Genomic DNA, 17,987 nt, shown 5'->3' on the forward strand with positions numbered 1-17,987 from the left:
AGACTATTCTTAAGATTTTTCTTTTTCTGAAAAAAAAAAGAGAGGGAGGGGATTGGACACTCAAACAATACTGGCCTTTAGACAGCCTGTCCTCTTCTCAGATACCTGTCTATGGCCAGAACACTGTCCCCTAGGTCCCGTACCAGCCTCAGTCTGCAGCCCCTACACCTGGCTAGCTTCTGTCCTTGAAGACTAGATTGCAAAACTCCAGCATAAGGCCAGAAGTGTTGAAGAACCTGAATTCCACATTCAGCTTAGCCCAGCCCTGCACTTTGCTGGGATCGATTGTGGGGGTGGTGCGTGTGTGCAGCCTTGCCCACTCTCAGTTGCCCCAGGCACAATGGCCTCCACGCACCAAGCCCACACCAGCCTGGCCTCCTCCCCTCACTAGGCTGAGGTGCAGCACCTAGACCCACTGGGCCTGTGCCCTGCGCCATCCTACAGCCCACAATGTACCTGCCCCTCAGCATCCATCTGCAGAGGTATGCCTGTGATGCCATTGAAAACACAATGCACAATGGAGGACAGTATTTTTAACTTTCCCTAGGGCACCTAAAACAGAAATGCTTGAGGTCATGTCACCTGTGATTGCCCTCTACCCTAAGATGCTAACTATTCAGGAGACACTTGGGGTGACATCTAGCATGCACACTCACATCTGGGGGCGGGAGTGTGAATAAGGTAAATAAAAGTGAGGCGGCTTTGCTCCCCAACAACTGAGAGAATGTTGATGGTTGAAGCTCGGAGTGGGGGCATCTGGACTGTCCTTTACAAACTTATGTTGGCTCTAACCAAAGCATCTACCATTCTAGAGGAAGTAAGGGGGAAGCAGCCATGCACACAAAGCAGGCAGTGCGGGCTATTATTCCAATAAACATGTCTCCTCCCTCCCGCCCACCTTTACCTTAGTAAAGCCCTTTTTTCTTTTTTTTAAACTGGAAGCCTTCAGGTGAAAATAAAGCCACAGCAGCAAGAGGGGGGGAAATGTAGTCTTTCTCAGGGTTAACATCAGAAGACAAGCTTGTACGGCTTGGCCAATCAGATGCGCCCCTGCCAGCTATAATATAGTGCGAAAGGCAGCCTGTCTCACAAGCTCTCCAGCCTTGCTACCATTTAAAATCAGGCTCTTTTTGTCTTTTAATTGCTGTCTCGAGACCCAACTCCGATGTGTTCCGTTACCAGCGACCGGCAGCCTGCCATCGCAGCCCCTGTCTGGGTGGCGATCGGAGACAAGTCCCCTGCAGCAGCGGCAGGCAAGGTTATATAGGAAGAGAAAGAGCCAGGCAGCGCCAGAGGGAACGAACGAGCCGAGCGAGGAAGGGAGAGCCGAGCGCAAGGAGGAGCGCACACGCACACACCCGCGCGTACCCGCTCGCGCACAGACCGCGCGGGGACAGCTCGCAAGTCCTCGGGTTCCGCGGACGAGATGCTGCTGCTAGCGAGATGTCTTCTGGTGGTCCTGGCTTCCTCGCTGCTGGTGTGCCCCGGGCTGGCGTGCGGGCCCGGTAGGGGGTTTGGAAAGAGGCGGCACCCCAAAAAGCTGACCCCTTTAGCCTACAAGCAGTTTATCCCCAACGTAGCCGAGAAGACCCTAGGGGCCAGCGGCAGATACGAAGGGAAGATCACAAGAAACTCCGAGCGATTTAAGGAACTCACCCCCAATTACAACCCCGACATCATATTTAAGGATGAGGAAAACACGGGAGCAGACCGGCTGATGACTCAGGTAGAGACCCATTGCGGGTGGGAAAAGGGCTCCTTCCCCTGGGGGGTTGCCTGTGACCAAGCAATCAGCCCTGCTCTGTTTGCTCTTTGGGCAGGTAGAAAGGCGGCTTGGCCCTCTTCTTCCCCACCCACCTGCCCACCTAGCACTCCTCTTCCGGGAGGAGAAAGGAGGTGAAGGGTCCAGCAGGAAGTTTAGGGTTTGGGTAGTGTGGGGGCACCAGAAGATGGGTTTTGCTATGTCCCTCACTTAGTTAGTCTCCCGGGATGGCCTCCTCTATCTGTCTCTATTCTAGCTTGTAACTTAGAGAGACCTTCACTCTTGGGGTGTCTGCCCTTTCCAAGCGGGGACAGAAAATGGAGGGTGCGGGGATGACCCTATATACTTCAAGGGGCCTCCAGGTCATTGCAAACCTAGCCTGGAGCATTTCAGCTCCTAGCTCCTACCTTTCCCTTTCTGTATTTCTCTCCCAAGACCACCCCCAACCCTTTACCCCGCCACCACCAAAGAACTCTTAACTGGGAAAGCCAGGGGGCAGTTCTGACAAAAGGCAGGAGCTCCAGAGGTGCTCGTCCTGTCCTCACTGTATCACGTAGCCTGACTGCGATCCCAGCGTCCCCAATTGTGCCGGTCAGAGGGGATGTATTGATATTTCTTTAAGGATGCTCCTCTGTTCTCCAGAGCCCGCGGTACCTTAGGGGAGGGACTTGGAACTTGCCGGCTTTGCAATCGCTTTAATTTTCAACCTGCTTGCATAAGAATTAGAAGCGAAGAAATATTAGTAGCAGTAGCGGCAAGGATGGATGGACAGACAGAGGGCAAAGGAAAACATGATCCTCTCTCCTACCCCACCTCCTTTGAGATTTCTAGGCTGCCAATCTCCCAGCCAAATCGAGACTTTCTGAAACTCCATGCACGTATGACTGAAGCTGGAAATGGGTTTCCTTGCAAATATAGGTCAGCATCCTTTTTACTGCCCTATTAAAATATTCAAGTCCTACCTTTAGGGCTAGGTGCGCCAAGCGGCTGGCGGAGCGGCGCTTGCGGGGCGCAAGAGCAGGGGGCGGGGGCTGGAGAGAGCGAGCGTGGAGCTGCCTGCGCGCAGCTAGCCACCGGGTACCTGCTGACTGAGGAACCTAGAAGACTAGTCTTAGGGCCAGAGATGGAGCAAAGAGGAATCTTGGAGGCTGAGGACAGGGCCACCCCACACACACATCTCCCTCATCTGCTCCCGACCACCTTAAATCTGGACCGCGAGTGTGGGCGCGCGCGGGAGCCGGGAAGCTGCGCGAGCCACAGTTAACTCTGCGCGGGCCGCAGGGCACTGGTGCAGCTAGCTGGAGCTAGTTCTCCCGCCAGCCGCAGGCGTTTATCCCCTGGTTACCCTGCCCCCCCGGGGGGGGTACGTCTCAGGGTGAGGAGGTCCTTGTGAACGCGTGTGAGGAGGGAGACAAGGCTAAAGCAAAGAGATCTGGCGAGGACACGCAAGGTTCCTCAGCCCTGGTGGGTCTGCGAGGGGCTCCCAGGCAAGCTCCCCTGCCCAGCTAGCCGGGCCTCTGCGTGCTGCAGAGCTGAGAGAGCTCCCAGCCGTGCGGCGCGGCAGACGCCTTTCAGCTCCACTTACTCCTGCGTTATCGATCCAGCGGCTAGGGTTTCAGCGCGCGCGGGGCTGGGCTCGGGCGGCTGGTCCCTGACTCTGCACGCGCGGAGCGCAGGACTCCTAGCGCGCCCATTCCCTTGGGCGCGCAGGCAGGGGTTGAGCTGGGAAGAGTCGCAAAGCCCGGAGCTCCACGGGCCTGACACGGAAGGCAACCCTTCTGCTGCCTTCTCTGCCCCTCGGGCCTCAGCGCCCTAAAGGCGACCCCCCAATTGTGTCCCTTCCTTCTCTTCGATCCTCCCGGCCGGACACCCAAGGCCCAGCAGCCCTACAGCCGGTCATTCTCGCTGCTGCCGCCACCGCCGTGTGCGCGCGCCACCAGCATTTGAACTTCTGACCTTCTGTCAAGTTCCTTCAAACGAAGGAAACAAAAACAAGTATTTTTTTTTCCCTTGGGCAGTGGCTCCTCTGATTCCCAACACAAAAAGAAAGGGTAGAGACAGCAAAAATGGGGGAGGGGGGAGCCAGGCCAGGACTTCTCACCCACCCCGTAAAGACCGCCCCCCTCCCCCATGAAGATGGTTGTAAAGGTGGCAGTCAGGAAGCGCCCCTTGATACAGTCTTCACCAGCTTCTTATTCCGGGTTGGCCGAGTTAAGAGGAAAGGAAGGAGCCGCCTAGACTAGAAGTGAAGGAATGAAGTCGGAGAATCTCGAGCTCAGGATTTGAGCATTCTCCTGGGAACCTGCCTTCGGCCAGTCCCTCTTTAACCAACCACCTGATTCAGTGACCCTCTCTTCAGTCTCTCTAAGGTGACTGAGCCCAAGTCCCTCAACCATGGCAGGATCGTCCCCAGTGGAACTTTCAGAGCAGTTCTGGACCGCAGGAGCTCCTGGTTAATATTAACTCCGGAGAGGGAAGCGCAGACAGACACTCTCCTTGCTCAGGCCAGGCCTCAGAGAGTGCCAGGCTGTTGTGCTAGTGGCCAGGGGGCTGGGGTGGGAGGCCGCCAGTGAGGGGCCTGATCTGCAGGCTCTGCAGGGTGAGGGGGGGTACCACCTGAGGAACCTGGTTGAATAGATTTCCTACGTGTTTAGGGGGTAGCCTGGAAAAGGAGCCCAGGTGTGGATTTGAAGAGGGTTTTCTGCTTTCAAGAGTGGGGTCTGTCCCCGCCCCAGTTAGGGGAAGAATGGAGTGAGGTGTGTTTAGAGAGTAGAGTTTCTTCAAGTGGGACATCACCTCCTTCACAATGTGGGAAGCCCACTCTTGGAGGCGACAGTCCCTGCCTGCTCTGCGCTCATGGACTGCGCCGGTGTGCAGATCCGGGAGGTGGGCCGGAGGCCCAGGAACAACTTGGCCTCCGCAGACACAAAGCCGGGCCCCAGTGACCCTGCCGGGCTTCACGGTGGCTGCACAGAGCCGGGCTTGATTAGCGGCACACGACCCAATGAATTAATAACCGGGCTAAGCTTGCCGGCTTTGCCTGCGACATTCCCTTCCAGCGCGGGCGGGGGAGTACCCTGCATCTGCCAGCAGAACCTCGCCGGGCCTGGTGCGGGGGAGGGTTCTGGGGCACCGGGTGCCAACTCAGGCGACAATCGGCCTTGGCCTGTCCCGGGCCGAGGCCCTATCTCAGCCCGGAGTTCTTTTCGTGGGGTTCTCTGTGTATGCCTTAGTGGCGCAGTTCAGGGTATCCGGCTCCGGAGCCCTCTCCAGCCTACCCTAGCTCGTCCCTGCTGCGGGATGGAAAGCTTGTTAGAGCCACAGAGCTAGCTTCCCACTCCGGAGAGAAGGGAGCGGGGTGGAGTGCAGGCTGGAATGAAGGAGGAGATAAGCAGCGCGTACCGTGATGTGCGCCTGCGCGCACTGACTTCAAATCTCAGTTCTAAACTGACCCTGGTTTACTTATTGATTTTCATGTTAAACGCGTTCAATCCCTAAGATGACCTCACTCCAACTCTGTCCTTTGGACTTTTCTCCTAAAGAAAACCGCTGGCAGGCCCAAAAACCTGCCAGAGCGGACCCGTTGTTACTACATCCCTCCTATTTGCTGTGTGTTGAACTCTACAATCGTATTCCTGGGCTTTATTGCTACCAGATATACATGATTTTTCCTTTGGGTCTGTTCCTGAAGCCTTTGCAAGAGTCCTGGCTACAGTTAGAGCCTGTCACCTAGGGTCATTCTCCCATCCCTATAACCTGCCTGAGATCCTCTCAGCCTGAGGGATCATGAGCTACTAGCTCTACCCTCTGCAGAAGTCAATTTGAAATTATTCCTGCCTCCACTGGGGTCCAATTCTCTGAGTAAGGTGCCCTTACCATTTTGTCTCTGCCACAGACTCCCAGTCAGCATGCCACCATCAGCAGCACAAACTTCCCAGCAGTGAGTTAGGGCTCCGCCACACAGGCTTGACCCAGCCCCCTCACTTTTACTACATCTTTTCCTTAATGTGGGCCAAGAGTGCCCCCACTATCCCAAATTCCACTTTGCCCTGCCAGGGAGGAGGTGGAGTAACAGAAATTTCACACTAGACCCCCTCTTGGACAGGGCTCAGAAGCCTTGGGCCTTTCTGGCTCCCCATCCCCCTACCTTTCCCACCCCACCCCCATCCACTTCTTAAGTTTGCTCTTCAAACTTGCCGGACACCATTCTGTGCAGGGCCAAGAAAACAAGAGGGGAGGAAGAGAACCCGGTCAAAGAAAACACGAATACAATCAGGCCCCAGACAAGCCTGGCAAAGAGGAGCTCCTTGTGGGAAAGAATGTGGCTGCCTGAACCAAGAATGTTTGTCCTCTGGCCCTGCCTATGCTGGACATCAGCGTTCACCTGTTTGCTCCTCCTGGGGCTGCTTCTCACCCCTCAGAGCTGCTGTGGGTTTCCTCAGGCCAGGCAGATAAAGGAAAGGCCCAGCCTCCACACGTAATGCAGGGCTTTCGATCCGTAAAGTGCATCTGTAGTTCTGTGTCACCAAAGAGATGTCAACTGGACTCTCACCCAAGAAGAAACTGTTCTCATTCCTCAGGTAGCTGCATCTAAGTTTCTGGGCTTAAGACAGGCCCTCAGCTGGTTCCCTGGAGAACCTGCCCCTCCAGCAGCTGCTATGCCCCCACCCACATCTCATTCATACAACCCCATGGGTCCTGGGCCTGTGGTTGGTAGAGAAACCACCAACTAAGATGCCTGTCACTTAGGGTTCCCCCTTCTCCCTACAGAGATGCAAAGACAAGCTGAATGCCTTGGCCATCTCTGTGATGAACCAGTGGCCGGGAGTAAAGCTGCGTGTGACTGAGGGCTGGGATGAGGATGGCCATCACTCCGAGGAGTCTCTGCACTATGAGGGCCGAGCAGTGGACATCACCACGTCGGACCGGGACCGAAGCAAGTATGGCATGCTGGCGCGCCTGGCTGTGGAAGCTGGCTTCGACTGGGTCTACTATGAATCCAAAGCACACATCCACTGCTCTGTGAAAGCGGGTAAGCTAGCCTCCCCATGGCCTTTCTCCTCTGCCCTCCATCTCCAACACTACCCATCAGAAGGTCTGGAAGGAAAGGAGGGTGGAGGATAAAAAGCCATGAAAAGAGGGGAATGCTCTTGATAATGAATAGATTTCTGTTGTGGGGAAATTTCCTATGACATCCCATCACTCCACCCCAGCCAGGTACCTCTGCAACCTTTTAGGCCACTGGCCAACATCTCTACATGCCTGGATTCCTAGGCTGTGTGGTTTTCAAAGCCCCTTGCTTCAGGTAGTAGAGACAGGGGTGTCTAGAACATTGTGGAAGGGGGTCCTAAGACTCTTCTGATGATTCCTGGTTTAGCCAGTGCTTGCCTTGATCTTCTTACTCATTTAGGGCTTAACCTACTGCCAGCTCCCCCTCCCATCTCCCCATCTCTCCCCCACACACACCAGGGGCAGAAGGGTCTGTCCAGGGCATAAGCCCAGGTACTGGCTTCTCCCCGCTGGGCTCCTGTGGATTCAAAACTAACTTAACTCACTTGCTAAGCCTGTGCGGGGAAAGGCCTGGTGGGAGGTAATAAACTCTGTACTTCCAACTTCAGGAGGCCGCAAGCCCAGAAGCATCCGTTCTTATTAGGAGCCCAGCTGGGTTACAGAAAGCCCCTGGCTAGACTGCGGAAAGCGATTCCAGCCCGGAGCAGTTGCCCCCAGCCGGTGTGAGGCGTAGTTCCCTGGGTCTGCAACGCCACACTCTGTTGCAGGAAGGAACAGCTAGGAAGGCAGGCAGCCTGCTCAGCCTCTAGGGATTGTGTACTCTGGCAAGGCAGCTTAACTTGCTACAGTGACTTTCCCTAGAGTTCTGGCGTCGCCCTCTCCCACCCCAACTTCCCAAGTTTCCTAAAGTGTATTTTAACTGCATATATTAGTAGGAAATTATTTAAACGTCAAGAAACACTGAGAAGGTAAGGGAAAGTGTGGATCTGGCAACAATAGCTGGCTAGGACGTGAAGGAGACTGGAAGGCCTGTGGCAAGGTGTCAGCCCCTGTAACCCACCACCACCCCCCCTCCCCCGCCTCCTCGTGCGGCCGCTCCTCTCAAGTCAGGATGAGAAACACAGGTGGCAGAATGGCCCAGGCTCTGAGTAAGCTCTCCCCTGGACCTCAAGTCTGCACTGGACACACAAGGCCTTCCAGTCACCCCGGTTCGCGGAGTCCCTCTGGCGGGAGTCCCTAGGGGATCTCCTCCCAAATGAGCAGCGGTAATCCGGCCCCGAGGGTCTCGCAGGCAGTGCAGACCCCGGCCGCGAAGGGCAGCTCATTGGCATTCTGCGCACGCGGGCTGGGACGCTGTGCCTTGTGTGTCAAGCGGGGTCGTGCGACTCGACGATTCCAGCTCGCTAGAATCCCGGGTCGCATTCTGGGGGGCTATGGAGTGCTTCCAACCGCCAGTCCCGCACTTCATGCCGGAGAAACCGATGAGAAGATTAAAAGCCTTCTGTAATTCCAGCAGGAAGATTCTTTCTGGCAATCTCTATTTGCCAAAAGCATGATCCTGGAGATTGGAATGCAAAGAAGACTGGGACCTCCCCACTCCTCCTCCCGGGCCCCCTGCGCTCCGCCCCATCCTCAATTATTGTCCTCTCGGACAGTGAGCCTCCAAGAGCTACAGAGGGCTGGGTAAAGCGGGTAGTCAAGGGGCCTTGAGAACCCGCGCTTCCAGCGCTCTGAGCAGGCCTGGCCATTTAAAATTCAAATATACATCTCGAGTGCTTGGAAGAGAGGCCGGGCTGTGCAAATAGTGCCTTGTGAGGCCCGGGCTTCTGGAGAGTCCCTGTGTGTGAACTGCACGAGGGGGAGGAAGGTTGCACCTGAGCAAATAGGGAGGGGGCGGCCAGCGAGCTGGAGAGTGAGCTGAGAATGGGGAGGAGGGAGAAATGGAAGTGTCCCCTTTTCCCATTTATCCCACAAATCACAATGACAATACCAGGCCCTTTATTGGATTTTAATTAGAAAATCCACACAAGTCTTGGGCTTTCACACCTCGGGCAAACCTCTGGAATGTTTGTCCAGTTGCTACAACGACTACAGCTATTTTTCGCTCCCCACCCCCTGGCCATCCACTGGCCAACGCCAAGGCCTTCACTGGTGAAGCGGGAGGCGGGGGGGGGGGGGTGGTCTGGGTTCCCCGGGCGCAGCCTCCTCACACCGCACACTGGGAGGCAGGCGCCGCGCCCTACTGTCCGGGCGCGAGAGAGGAGGGTGCGCCCGGCGCCCGCGCGGGCTCAAGGAGGCTTCCTGAGGAATCCAAGTGGAGAGTAAATATCCTTCTGGGTTCGCGGCGAGGCTGGGTGCGAGAGAGGGGGATGGGACCAGAGGCAGGAGGAAGGTTGGGAGTGTCCCCCGCCTCCTGCAGGAGATGCCAGCTAACTTTTCTTGGTGCGGGTGCAATCTTGAAGGGTCGTTTAGGAATGTGCCTGCCTCTGAATTTACTTACTGGGGCGCTGGCGCAGGGCGGTCTGAGCTAGACCAGTCTGGATCGGCAACAATCACCCTCCACCACAGTCTCACCACCAACCTCTCGCCCCTGGTCCGACCCAGTGGGGCCCGAACGTGAACCGTCAGGCACGTACGCACGCACGTGAACACTCCGGGCGTACCTGTCTCCTTTGGCACTCAACACCCCGTCTCTCTTCTCTCTTCCCGGCAGAGAACTCCGTGGCTGCCAAATCTGGGGGCTGCTTCCCGGGATCCGCCACAGTGCACCTGGAGCAGGGTGGCACCAAGCTGGTGAAGGACCTGCGTCCAGGAGACCGCGTGTTGGCGGCTGACGACCAGGGCCGGCTGCTGTACAGCGACTTCCTCACCTTCCTGGACCGCGACGAAGGCGCCAAGAAGGTCTTCTACGTTATCGAGACGCGGGAGCCGCGCGAACGCCTGCTGCTCACCGCCGCGCACCTGCTCTTCGTGGCACCGCACAACGACTCGGGAGCCGCGGAGCCCGCACCGGGATCGGGACCGAGCGCGCTCTTCGCCAGCCGCGTGCGCCCCGGCCAGCGTGTGTACGTGGTGGCCGAACGCAACGGGGACCGCCGGCTGCTGCCAGCCGCGGTGCACAGCGTGACGCTGCGTGAGGAGGCCGCGGGCGCGTACGCACCGCTCACGGCGCACGGCACCATCCTCATCAACCGGGTGCTAGCCTCGTGCTACGCCGTCATCGAGGAGCACGGCTGGGCGCACCGGGCCTTCGCGCCCTTTCGCTTGGCACACGCGCTCCTGGCCGCGTTGGCACCCACCCGCACGGACGCCGGGGGTGGGGGCAGCGTCCCGGCACCCCAACCCGCAGCGGAGGCGAGGGGCTCAGGGCCGGCCTCGGGCATCCACTGGTACTCGCAGCTGCTCTACCAAATTGGCACCTGGCTGTTGGACAGCGAGACCTTGCATCCCTTGGGAATGGCGGTCAAATCCAGCTGAAGTCGGAGGGGACTGGGTAGGGGGTGTGGGGGCGGGCGGGGCGGGGAGCGACTGCGAGATAAGCAACCGACGCGGGAAAGCGCACGGAAGGAGACTTTTAATTATAAGAATAATTAATAATAATAATAATAAGTAGGACAGTCCAAAGTAGGCTATAAGAAAGCAAAGACCCCGGGAAGTTCTGTTGTTGTGTTTAGTTTATATATATTTTTGAATTTTTTTCGTTATTGTCTTATTTGGGTTATTTTTTTCTCCTCTCCTGGCTATTTATTTGTTTGCTATGAATAGATGTTTTAAATAATATGAACGGACCTTCAAGAGCCTTAACTAGTTTGTGTCTTGGATAATTTATTATCGTGTGAACTGTTCTCACAGGGGGGGAAAGATTATTTTGTGAGGCCAAGCAACCTGCTGAGAGTCTATTTTTCTACACTCCCTCGCCCTGCGCATCAGAAGGCAAAACTCCGCATCCCTCGTCTGCTAGGCTCCTGCTTTGCGGCTAGCGTAAACTAAAACATGCTCCATGGGGGTCCACAAATTATATTTTTATACACAGAATTGTAAATTAGATTTTTGAGAGATCAATACTTAACTGAATGACATTTCATTTTTTGAAATAGTGTAAAATATGAAAATATATTATTTTAATTTAACTATTTTCCAATGTAACAGCTGTCTTCTGTACTGCCTTCATGGTTTGTATTTGCTTTGTATCCGCCACTTTGGTCACGTTCTTGGAAACCAAGACTGTTAACGCACACACACACACTTTTTTTTTTTGACAAACTGGAAGAACTCTGTTATTTTTAACTTCAAAGAATTTATTAGAAAATAATATTTTTTAAAAGCGCACATAGCGGTCAGCCCATGAGGATGGAGCCTGTAGTTTGTACAGAGAAAAAAAGGATGTTTTTGCATTAATAAACTGAGAAATAACTGCTGTAAATTTACTAAAATGTATTTTTGAATATTTTGTAATAGTTTTATAGAAATAAAGTGTGCCACGCACCCAGTGGTTAGTAGATATTTCCTGAGAATTCCTGTTGCCGCCCTTTTTGTTTTCTTTTTTGGCTTCATTTTCTGGGAAATCTGGAGCCCCAGTATTCTGTGGAATTGTAATGCTTCTACTATGAATTCAAACCCTCTGGCTTGGGAAACCAAAGTCAACAGAACAAATCCACTGTCTGCCCCCTTCCATGGAGATACCTCAGTCCTGTACTTGCTATGCAAAGCTCTGTCCACACTCCCCAGAGCTGGTGGTGTTTGGGGGACAGTCTTACCCCAACCCCATCTCTTCACCAGCAAAGCCTTCTTTGTAGGCAGAGAGGAGATGCCCAGCATCCACATACTCCTTTGCGTGGTAACCGGGAGCCTTTCTCTGGCCTGTGGTCTCCCATCTACATGTAGGGAACAGGCTTAAGATGCTGTGTCCTTTCCAGGCAGGGTCCCACAGGAGCTTAGCTCTTTCAGCCCTCCTAGCATGGCCCATCTGGGCCTGGTAAGCTACCTGCTAGAGGGTGGATGTTGCCAGGGACCTCGGGCCTCTTTAGTATGGCGGGTCCATGTCTATCTGTAACAATGGCAAAGCCTGTAGTTTATTCTCAGGGCTCAGTGTTAGCTAGGTCTGATGGGAGGATCCCTTCCCGTTTACTGAAGCCCAGCCTTGTGTTCAAGAGGACTCTGCCCTTAACCAGGGCAAGGTCCAGGCCTAGGATCACTCCTGGTTCTTTAGTTTACCAAAATAAGTCCTACTGTGTGACTTGGAGGGGACTATCTGAAAAAGCTTTGACCAGATGGAGAGGTCTCTGGGCAGATGGAACCAGAGCAGGAGCTGGCCCTGGTTTAAGAAACTGTACTCAGTGAAGCTTCTAAGCGCCTGGCCAGCCTGACTCCCTGAGGAGAGGCCTTCATTGGTGCCTACAGCCCTGAGGAGCTTCTTGATGAGAGCCTAACCTCAGAGGTTTGCCCTGGAGACTGTGCCCACTATGGTAGCCTGGGGCCAGGGGTTTGTCCTCTGCCTGCATTCACAAGACCAACCAACCCCCTGGGCAGCAGCAGGCCTTGGTTTCGCTCCACAGAAGATTTTTCTTTGGTCTCATAGGTGGTAAACAGTTTCAAGGCTGGTGTTCACAGTGCCTCTTGGACTTGGCTGTTGCTCTTCTTTTGTCCTTTCTGATTAGTCCATCAAAGGCAAACCAGAATGATTGTGCCCACCAACCACCCTGACTCTGCCGAGCAACCTGACCAAACTACCCAGGTAGCAATCAGTCAGAGGCAGGAGCTGGACATCCACCCAGCCCAACAAGTTGCCATGACCTAAGAGGAATTCTGCAAACACGGGCACCATGGACTATTAAACTCCCATCAGTGCCCACGCCTGGAGGGTCCAGGTGGCACAGTCCTGCTGCCCACCTCCCAAGTTCCCTCAGTCCTGAACCTGAAAGATCTTTCTATAGGCATGAAAGAAAGACATCACACAGGGGTGACAAGTTGAGGCCCTGAAGAAAGTACAGGCCACCCCACCCTGGCCGTGCACCATGACTCTCTCCAGGATTGGTGGTGGCAAGAATTTGTGCAAAATGCATGTGGCGCTCATTGCCGTCCCCTCACGCAAGCGCGCATCTGTTCTTACAGAAAAACGACATCAGGGTGTTCTCAGAACTGGCATCTTTGTGCTATACGGTTTGAATAATTGGAGAAATCATAGAGACTTCCTCGCACTGTTGTTATGTGTCGGAATCCCTGTCCCATGCTGTCAGTCACATTCTTCACGTCCCTCCACGGGAGCAGGCTGCAAATGTGAGAGAAAACTCCCATGGAGAAGGTGGGTGTCACTCTCTCAATGGGTGGATTGAGTCAAGCTGCGGGGATTTCTCCTGCGCAGGAAGGCGTGTGAATGAGCTACTGGTAGAGGGGGACAGAGTGGTCCTCCCCAATGGGAAATGCTGGGCACACGTGCCAAGAATGCCGGTTAGCTGCAGGGTTTGGCCAGAAAGCCCAAAGTACCTGCCAGGGACTCAAGCTGACACAAGGAAGCTGACCTGTACTCAGCCTTCTGGGCTTCCTAAGACCCAGGAAAGCTAGGCCACCCTTCCCTGTGGTTGTCCAGGGATGTGGCCGGCACATGAGTCCGTAGGAACAAATCACAAGCTGCTTCTCAGGTCTTGGCTTGGTTCAAGCACTCTGCTGGGAATACATTCAAAGACAGAGGTAGCAAGCTGTGGCTCTGAGACAGATCTAGTCCAAGGCCTACTTCTGCATAATTCATGAGCTTAAATTGTTTTTAGCACCTTGAAATGCCTGAAACAGAGACTCTAAAGGATGATATTTCATGGCGCCTGAAAACTACATGAAACTCAGCCCATCAGTACAGTTTCACTGGGACACACCAGGCATGCGCACAGCACACTGCCCAGGGCCTCCTCCCTGCCTGTGTGACAGAGCTTCTGGATACAGCAGAGATCATGATGCCAGTGGAGCCCTGGGTATGTACTGCTCCAGACAAGGCTGTTCCTAGTTCTCTTTGTGGGTTCCACACAGGGCTGAGACTGTGGTTTGGTCAGTGAAGTGCTTATGGGACAAACTTGAGGAACCAAGGCACAACTCTTTCCTGTGATTGCAGCCCTGGTGGAATGAAGACAGGAGAATCCAGGGGTTTGCCGTCCAGCTAACATGGCCAAAGGGTGAGCTTCAGCTTTAACTGAAAAAAAAAAAATTGGGACTGGAGAGATGGCTCAGTCATTAAGAGCAGTGGTTGCCCTTCCAGAGAACCTGAGTTCAATTCCCAGCACCCACATGGTGGCTCACAACTGTCTGTAACTCCAGTTCCAGGGAATCCCACACCTTCACACTAATGCACATAAAATAAACTAAAATAAAATCTTTTTTAAAAATTTGGCTTGGGGCCTAGGGACCAGGCTGCAGAGGCCTGCTGTCATCAGAAGTAGGGGTATCTTTCACTAGAATCCACGGGATACATGATACCTTCCTCCCTGGGAGCAAGAGAGGACCTCAGAGGGTGTGTGTGGGTCCAGGGCAGTGAGCAGCCACCCCACCTGGTGGTGAAACAGCAAAACTGAATGCCAACCAAAGATGGGCTTGGTCAGAGAGAACAGCCCAGGCCCAGAGGCACCACTCCCCAAAAGAAACCTCCCAAATCACCCCAAAACAGGAGCCTGGTATTAGGAAGGAAATACCTGTTTTTCCTAGAGCTTGATTCTCAAGTTAAGAAAATGTATTACCAACACACATTTTTACCACACTAAAAGTGCTGGGCCTATTGGAAGGAGGCGTGTCTCCGACATGGAGTTCGCCGTCATTGTCCACTCTGGTGTTCAGCAGGGCAGCCATGCCTCCAGATGGGAAGCTGGATTGACCTTAGCAGGCCAAGAAGTCCATAGAGGGAGAACCGATAACACAACATAAATTACAGAAAAAAACCTGCCCCACCCAAAACTGATTCCTTAATGGAGTCTTGTGTGCAAGGTGAGGACCGGTGTGTGGCTTCTCCAGAGAAGTGACACTCTTTCCCCTGACTCAGCCCCATTCCAGCCAGAATTGCTTCCAGCTAGCCCAGTAGTTCAAGGACTGGCTTTTAGGTCCCCGTGGCCTAAAAGGCTAACCCACATCCTTGAGAGGAGCGTCAGGGCCCAGACCCATGTTGATGTCTGCCTACCAAGTCCATGGGGCTCCAGCTGACAACTCCTGCGGCCACCCATCTCTGACTAAGAGGGCAGATGAGGCAGTGGGGCAAGGGAATGGGACCCAGGAGATTGACAGCAACCATCTGAGCTGTTCACATCACTAGAACAAATAGACTCAGAGGTTCCTAAAAGACATGGATGGAGAATAAACAGGATGATATCTGGTGTACCATTTCCCATACACACACACACACACACACACACACACACACACATACACACACACACATACACACACACACACACATACACACACACACACACACATACACACACACACACACACATACACACACACATACACACACACACACACATACACACATACACACATACACACACACACACACACACACACACATACACACACACACACACACATACACACACATACACACACACACACACATACACACACACACACACACATACACACACACACACACATACACACACATACACACACACACACACACATACACACACACACACATACACACACACACACACATACACACACACACACACACACACACATACACACACACACACACATACACACACACACACACACACACACATACACACACACACACACATACACACACATACACACACACACACACACATACACACACACACACATACACACACACACACACACACACACACACACACACACACACACACAAATGACTGTCCACTGCTCTGGACCAAAACCCCTTTGAGGTCCTTTCTTGTTCTGCGGGAGGAAGGCATTGCATGCAGCCCTGTGAATTCAAGTAAAAGATACTCCTACTTCTGATGGTAGCCGGCCCCTGAAGTCCAGGCCCCGTCTCCAGCTCCCAAAGCCAATTTTTGCTTTTAGTGAATTGACTAATCTATTTATTTTGCGTATGTGGCAAATGTGTATCTATATGTTTGTTTCTGTGTTCACTGTGTATGGGGGGGGGTGTGCATGTGAAGGCCAAGGTCAATATCAGGTATCTTGCTCTGTCTGTTCTTCTTCTGCCTTCTAGGAATCTCCAAGTCTGCCAGGTCAAACTGCACGGTCAGCTGCAAGGACCCCTACTAGTACCACCAACGCCTGCGGAGACAGGCTGTCCAAAGGCAGCCGTGGAGGGGATTGCAGGTGGTTCCGTTTCTCCTTGGAAGTTCACAAAGCTGACTTTCTGGGCGCTCCGGCCACTCTCCTTCAGATGTAAGTGTAGAAGATGCTCGTTGCAGAAGAATTGGCTCTGGGTCTTTTGCTCACATATATCTAGATCGTCTTCCTTCTCTGACTCTCATTTGTCCCAGGAGCATAAAGCATGGGTGAGGGTGTGCTCTTCATTTTCTAGGTGCTGTGAATTCCCTGCTGTCCAGCCTTGCCTATAGCTAGGAGACCCAAACTAAGACAGTACTTTCCTGCGTGGAGGCCGCGCGCCCTCTGCTGGCCAAGTTAGGAGAAAGTCTTATGGACAACGGCATGGCCAGGCACTGCGCAGATACATACTTAGTTACACATAAGAAAAAAAATGTAAAAAAAAAAAAAGCCAAATTAGGAGCACTGTACTGACCCTTCTCTGTGACAGTGGACATGCGGGTCCTTGTCTGTCCAGCCATATGGGTTCAGCGTTGGCTGAGATAAGCTGGGCTGCCAATGACTTCAGACCAGGTAGGGGAGAGTAAGGTACCACTTCTGCACGGGACTCGAAAGTCTTGAAGGGACCCGCACTGTTTCAGTTTCTATTCGGAAGCTCTGACCAAAAGCAACTCGGGAGAAATGGGTTTATTTCAACTCACAGCTTACGGCCCATCATCGAGGGAAGTCAGAGCAGAAACTTGAAGCAAAACCCACAGAGAATGCTGTTGCTGGCTTTCTCATTGGCTCATGCTTTTCTAGCTTCTACATGCAGCCCAAAACTATGTCCCCAAGAACAGTGTTGCCCACACTGGACTGGGCCCCTGAGGAAGGAATATGGAAAGGTCCAAGGTCATGCTAGCCATGAAGACAAGCAAGGAGGAAAGGTGCAATCTAGACATGGAAGCCACCTGCTGACCAAGGGTGGAGGGCAGAGATGCCCACACAGCTGTAACATATAGAGGCATTCACGGAGGGCAGAGGTGCCCACACAGCTGTAACAGAGCAGAAGGAGAGAGAGCACGAGCAAGGAACTCAGGACAGCGAGGGGTGCACCCACACACTGAGACAATGGGGAGGTTCTATCGGGAACCCACTAAGGCCAGCTGGCCTGGGTCTGAAAAAGCATGGGATAAAACCGGACTCGCTGAACATAGCGGACAATGAGGACTACTAAGAACTCAAGAACAATGGCAATGGGTTTTTGATCCTACTGCACGTACTGGCTTTGGGGGAGCCTAGGCAGTTTGGATGCTCACCTTACTAGACCTGGATGGAGGTGGGTGGTCCTTGGACTCCCCACAGGTCAGGGAACCCTGATTGCTCTTCGAGCTGATGAGGGAGGGGAACTTGATCGGGGGAGGGGGAGGGAAATGGGAGGCGGTGGCAGGGAGGAGGCAGAAATCCTTAATAAATAAATAAATAAATTTCTAAAAAAAAATGAACATTTATTGAAGGGAGACAATAGAACAGGGCATTGGTGCCCCCTTTCTGCTAGAATCTGACACAAGTGTTGCCACCAAGCCTCATGCAGTTCCATCCTTCCGGGCTGGCACCTGTACACATGACCCAAGACCAAGCATGTGTATGCCCAGCTCCCCTGGCTCTGGCTTTCTCTCAGCTCTCTCCCTTGGGTGACAGACTTCAGGACCTGCCCGTGGACTGTGGGAACTGCCTTCTTTACACTTTTTATTTTGAAACAGAATTTCAGTTATCTCCTTTGGCCTTGAGTTTACTCTGTAAGGCAGGTAGGCCTTGAACCTGGCAATGTTCCTGCTGCAGCCACTTCAGCTGGGTTTACGGGCCTGTACTGCCAGGCCCTGTTCCTCAAGTCCTATTAGACGTGTAGTGCCTTATGTAGTCAGACACACACACACACACACACACACACGATGGCTGCTGACTGATCAGG

At 53.5% G+C, this 17,987-nt stretch overlaps 1 protein-coding gene across 1 annotated transcript; it reads left to right on the top strand.

The window, feature by feature from the left end:
- The first annotated feature begins 1,102 nt into the window (after positions 1 to 1,102).
- Positions 1,103 to 10,254, top strand: Shh (sonic hedgehog signaling molecule). The gene is made up of 3 exons (XM_075955055.1): positions 1,103 to 1,726; positions 6,533 to 6,794; positions 9,486 to 10,254. The coding sequence occupies exons 1-3, from the start codon at positions 1,427 to 1,429 to the stop codon at positions 10,247 to 10,249; spliced, it is 1,326 nt and encodes a 441-aa protein (XP_075811170.1). The 5' UTR covers positions 1,103 to 1,426; the 3' UTR covers positions 10,250 to 10,254.
- Positions 10,255 to 17,987: the final 7,733 nt, after the last annotated feature.

Source organism: Microtus pennsylvanicus, chromosome 21 (assembly GCF_037038515.1).
Source record: "Microtus pennsylvanicus isolate mMicPen1 chromosome 21, mMicPen1.hap1, whole genome shotgun sequence".
NCBI classification, from domain to species: Eukaryota; Metazoa; Chordata; class Mammalia; order Rodentia; family Cricetidae; genus Microtus; species Microtus pennsylvanicus.

Coding starts and splice junctions, on each gene's coding strand:
- Shh (XM_075955055.1), top strand. CDS start 1,427: ATGCTGCTGCTAGCGAGATGTCTTCTGGTGGTCCTGGCTTCCTCGCTG. Junction 1,727..6,532: donor CAGACCGGCTGATGACTCAG/GTAGAGACCCAT, acceptor TTCTCCCTACAG/AGATGCAAAGACAAGCTGAA. Junction 6,795..9,485: donor CCACTGCTCTGTGAAAGCGG/GTAAGCTAGCCT, acceptor TCTTCCCGGCAG/AGAACTCCGTGGCTGCCAAA.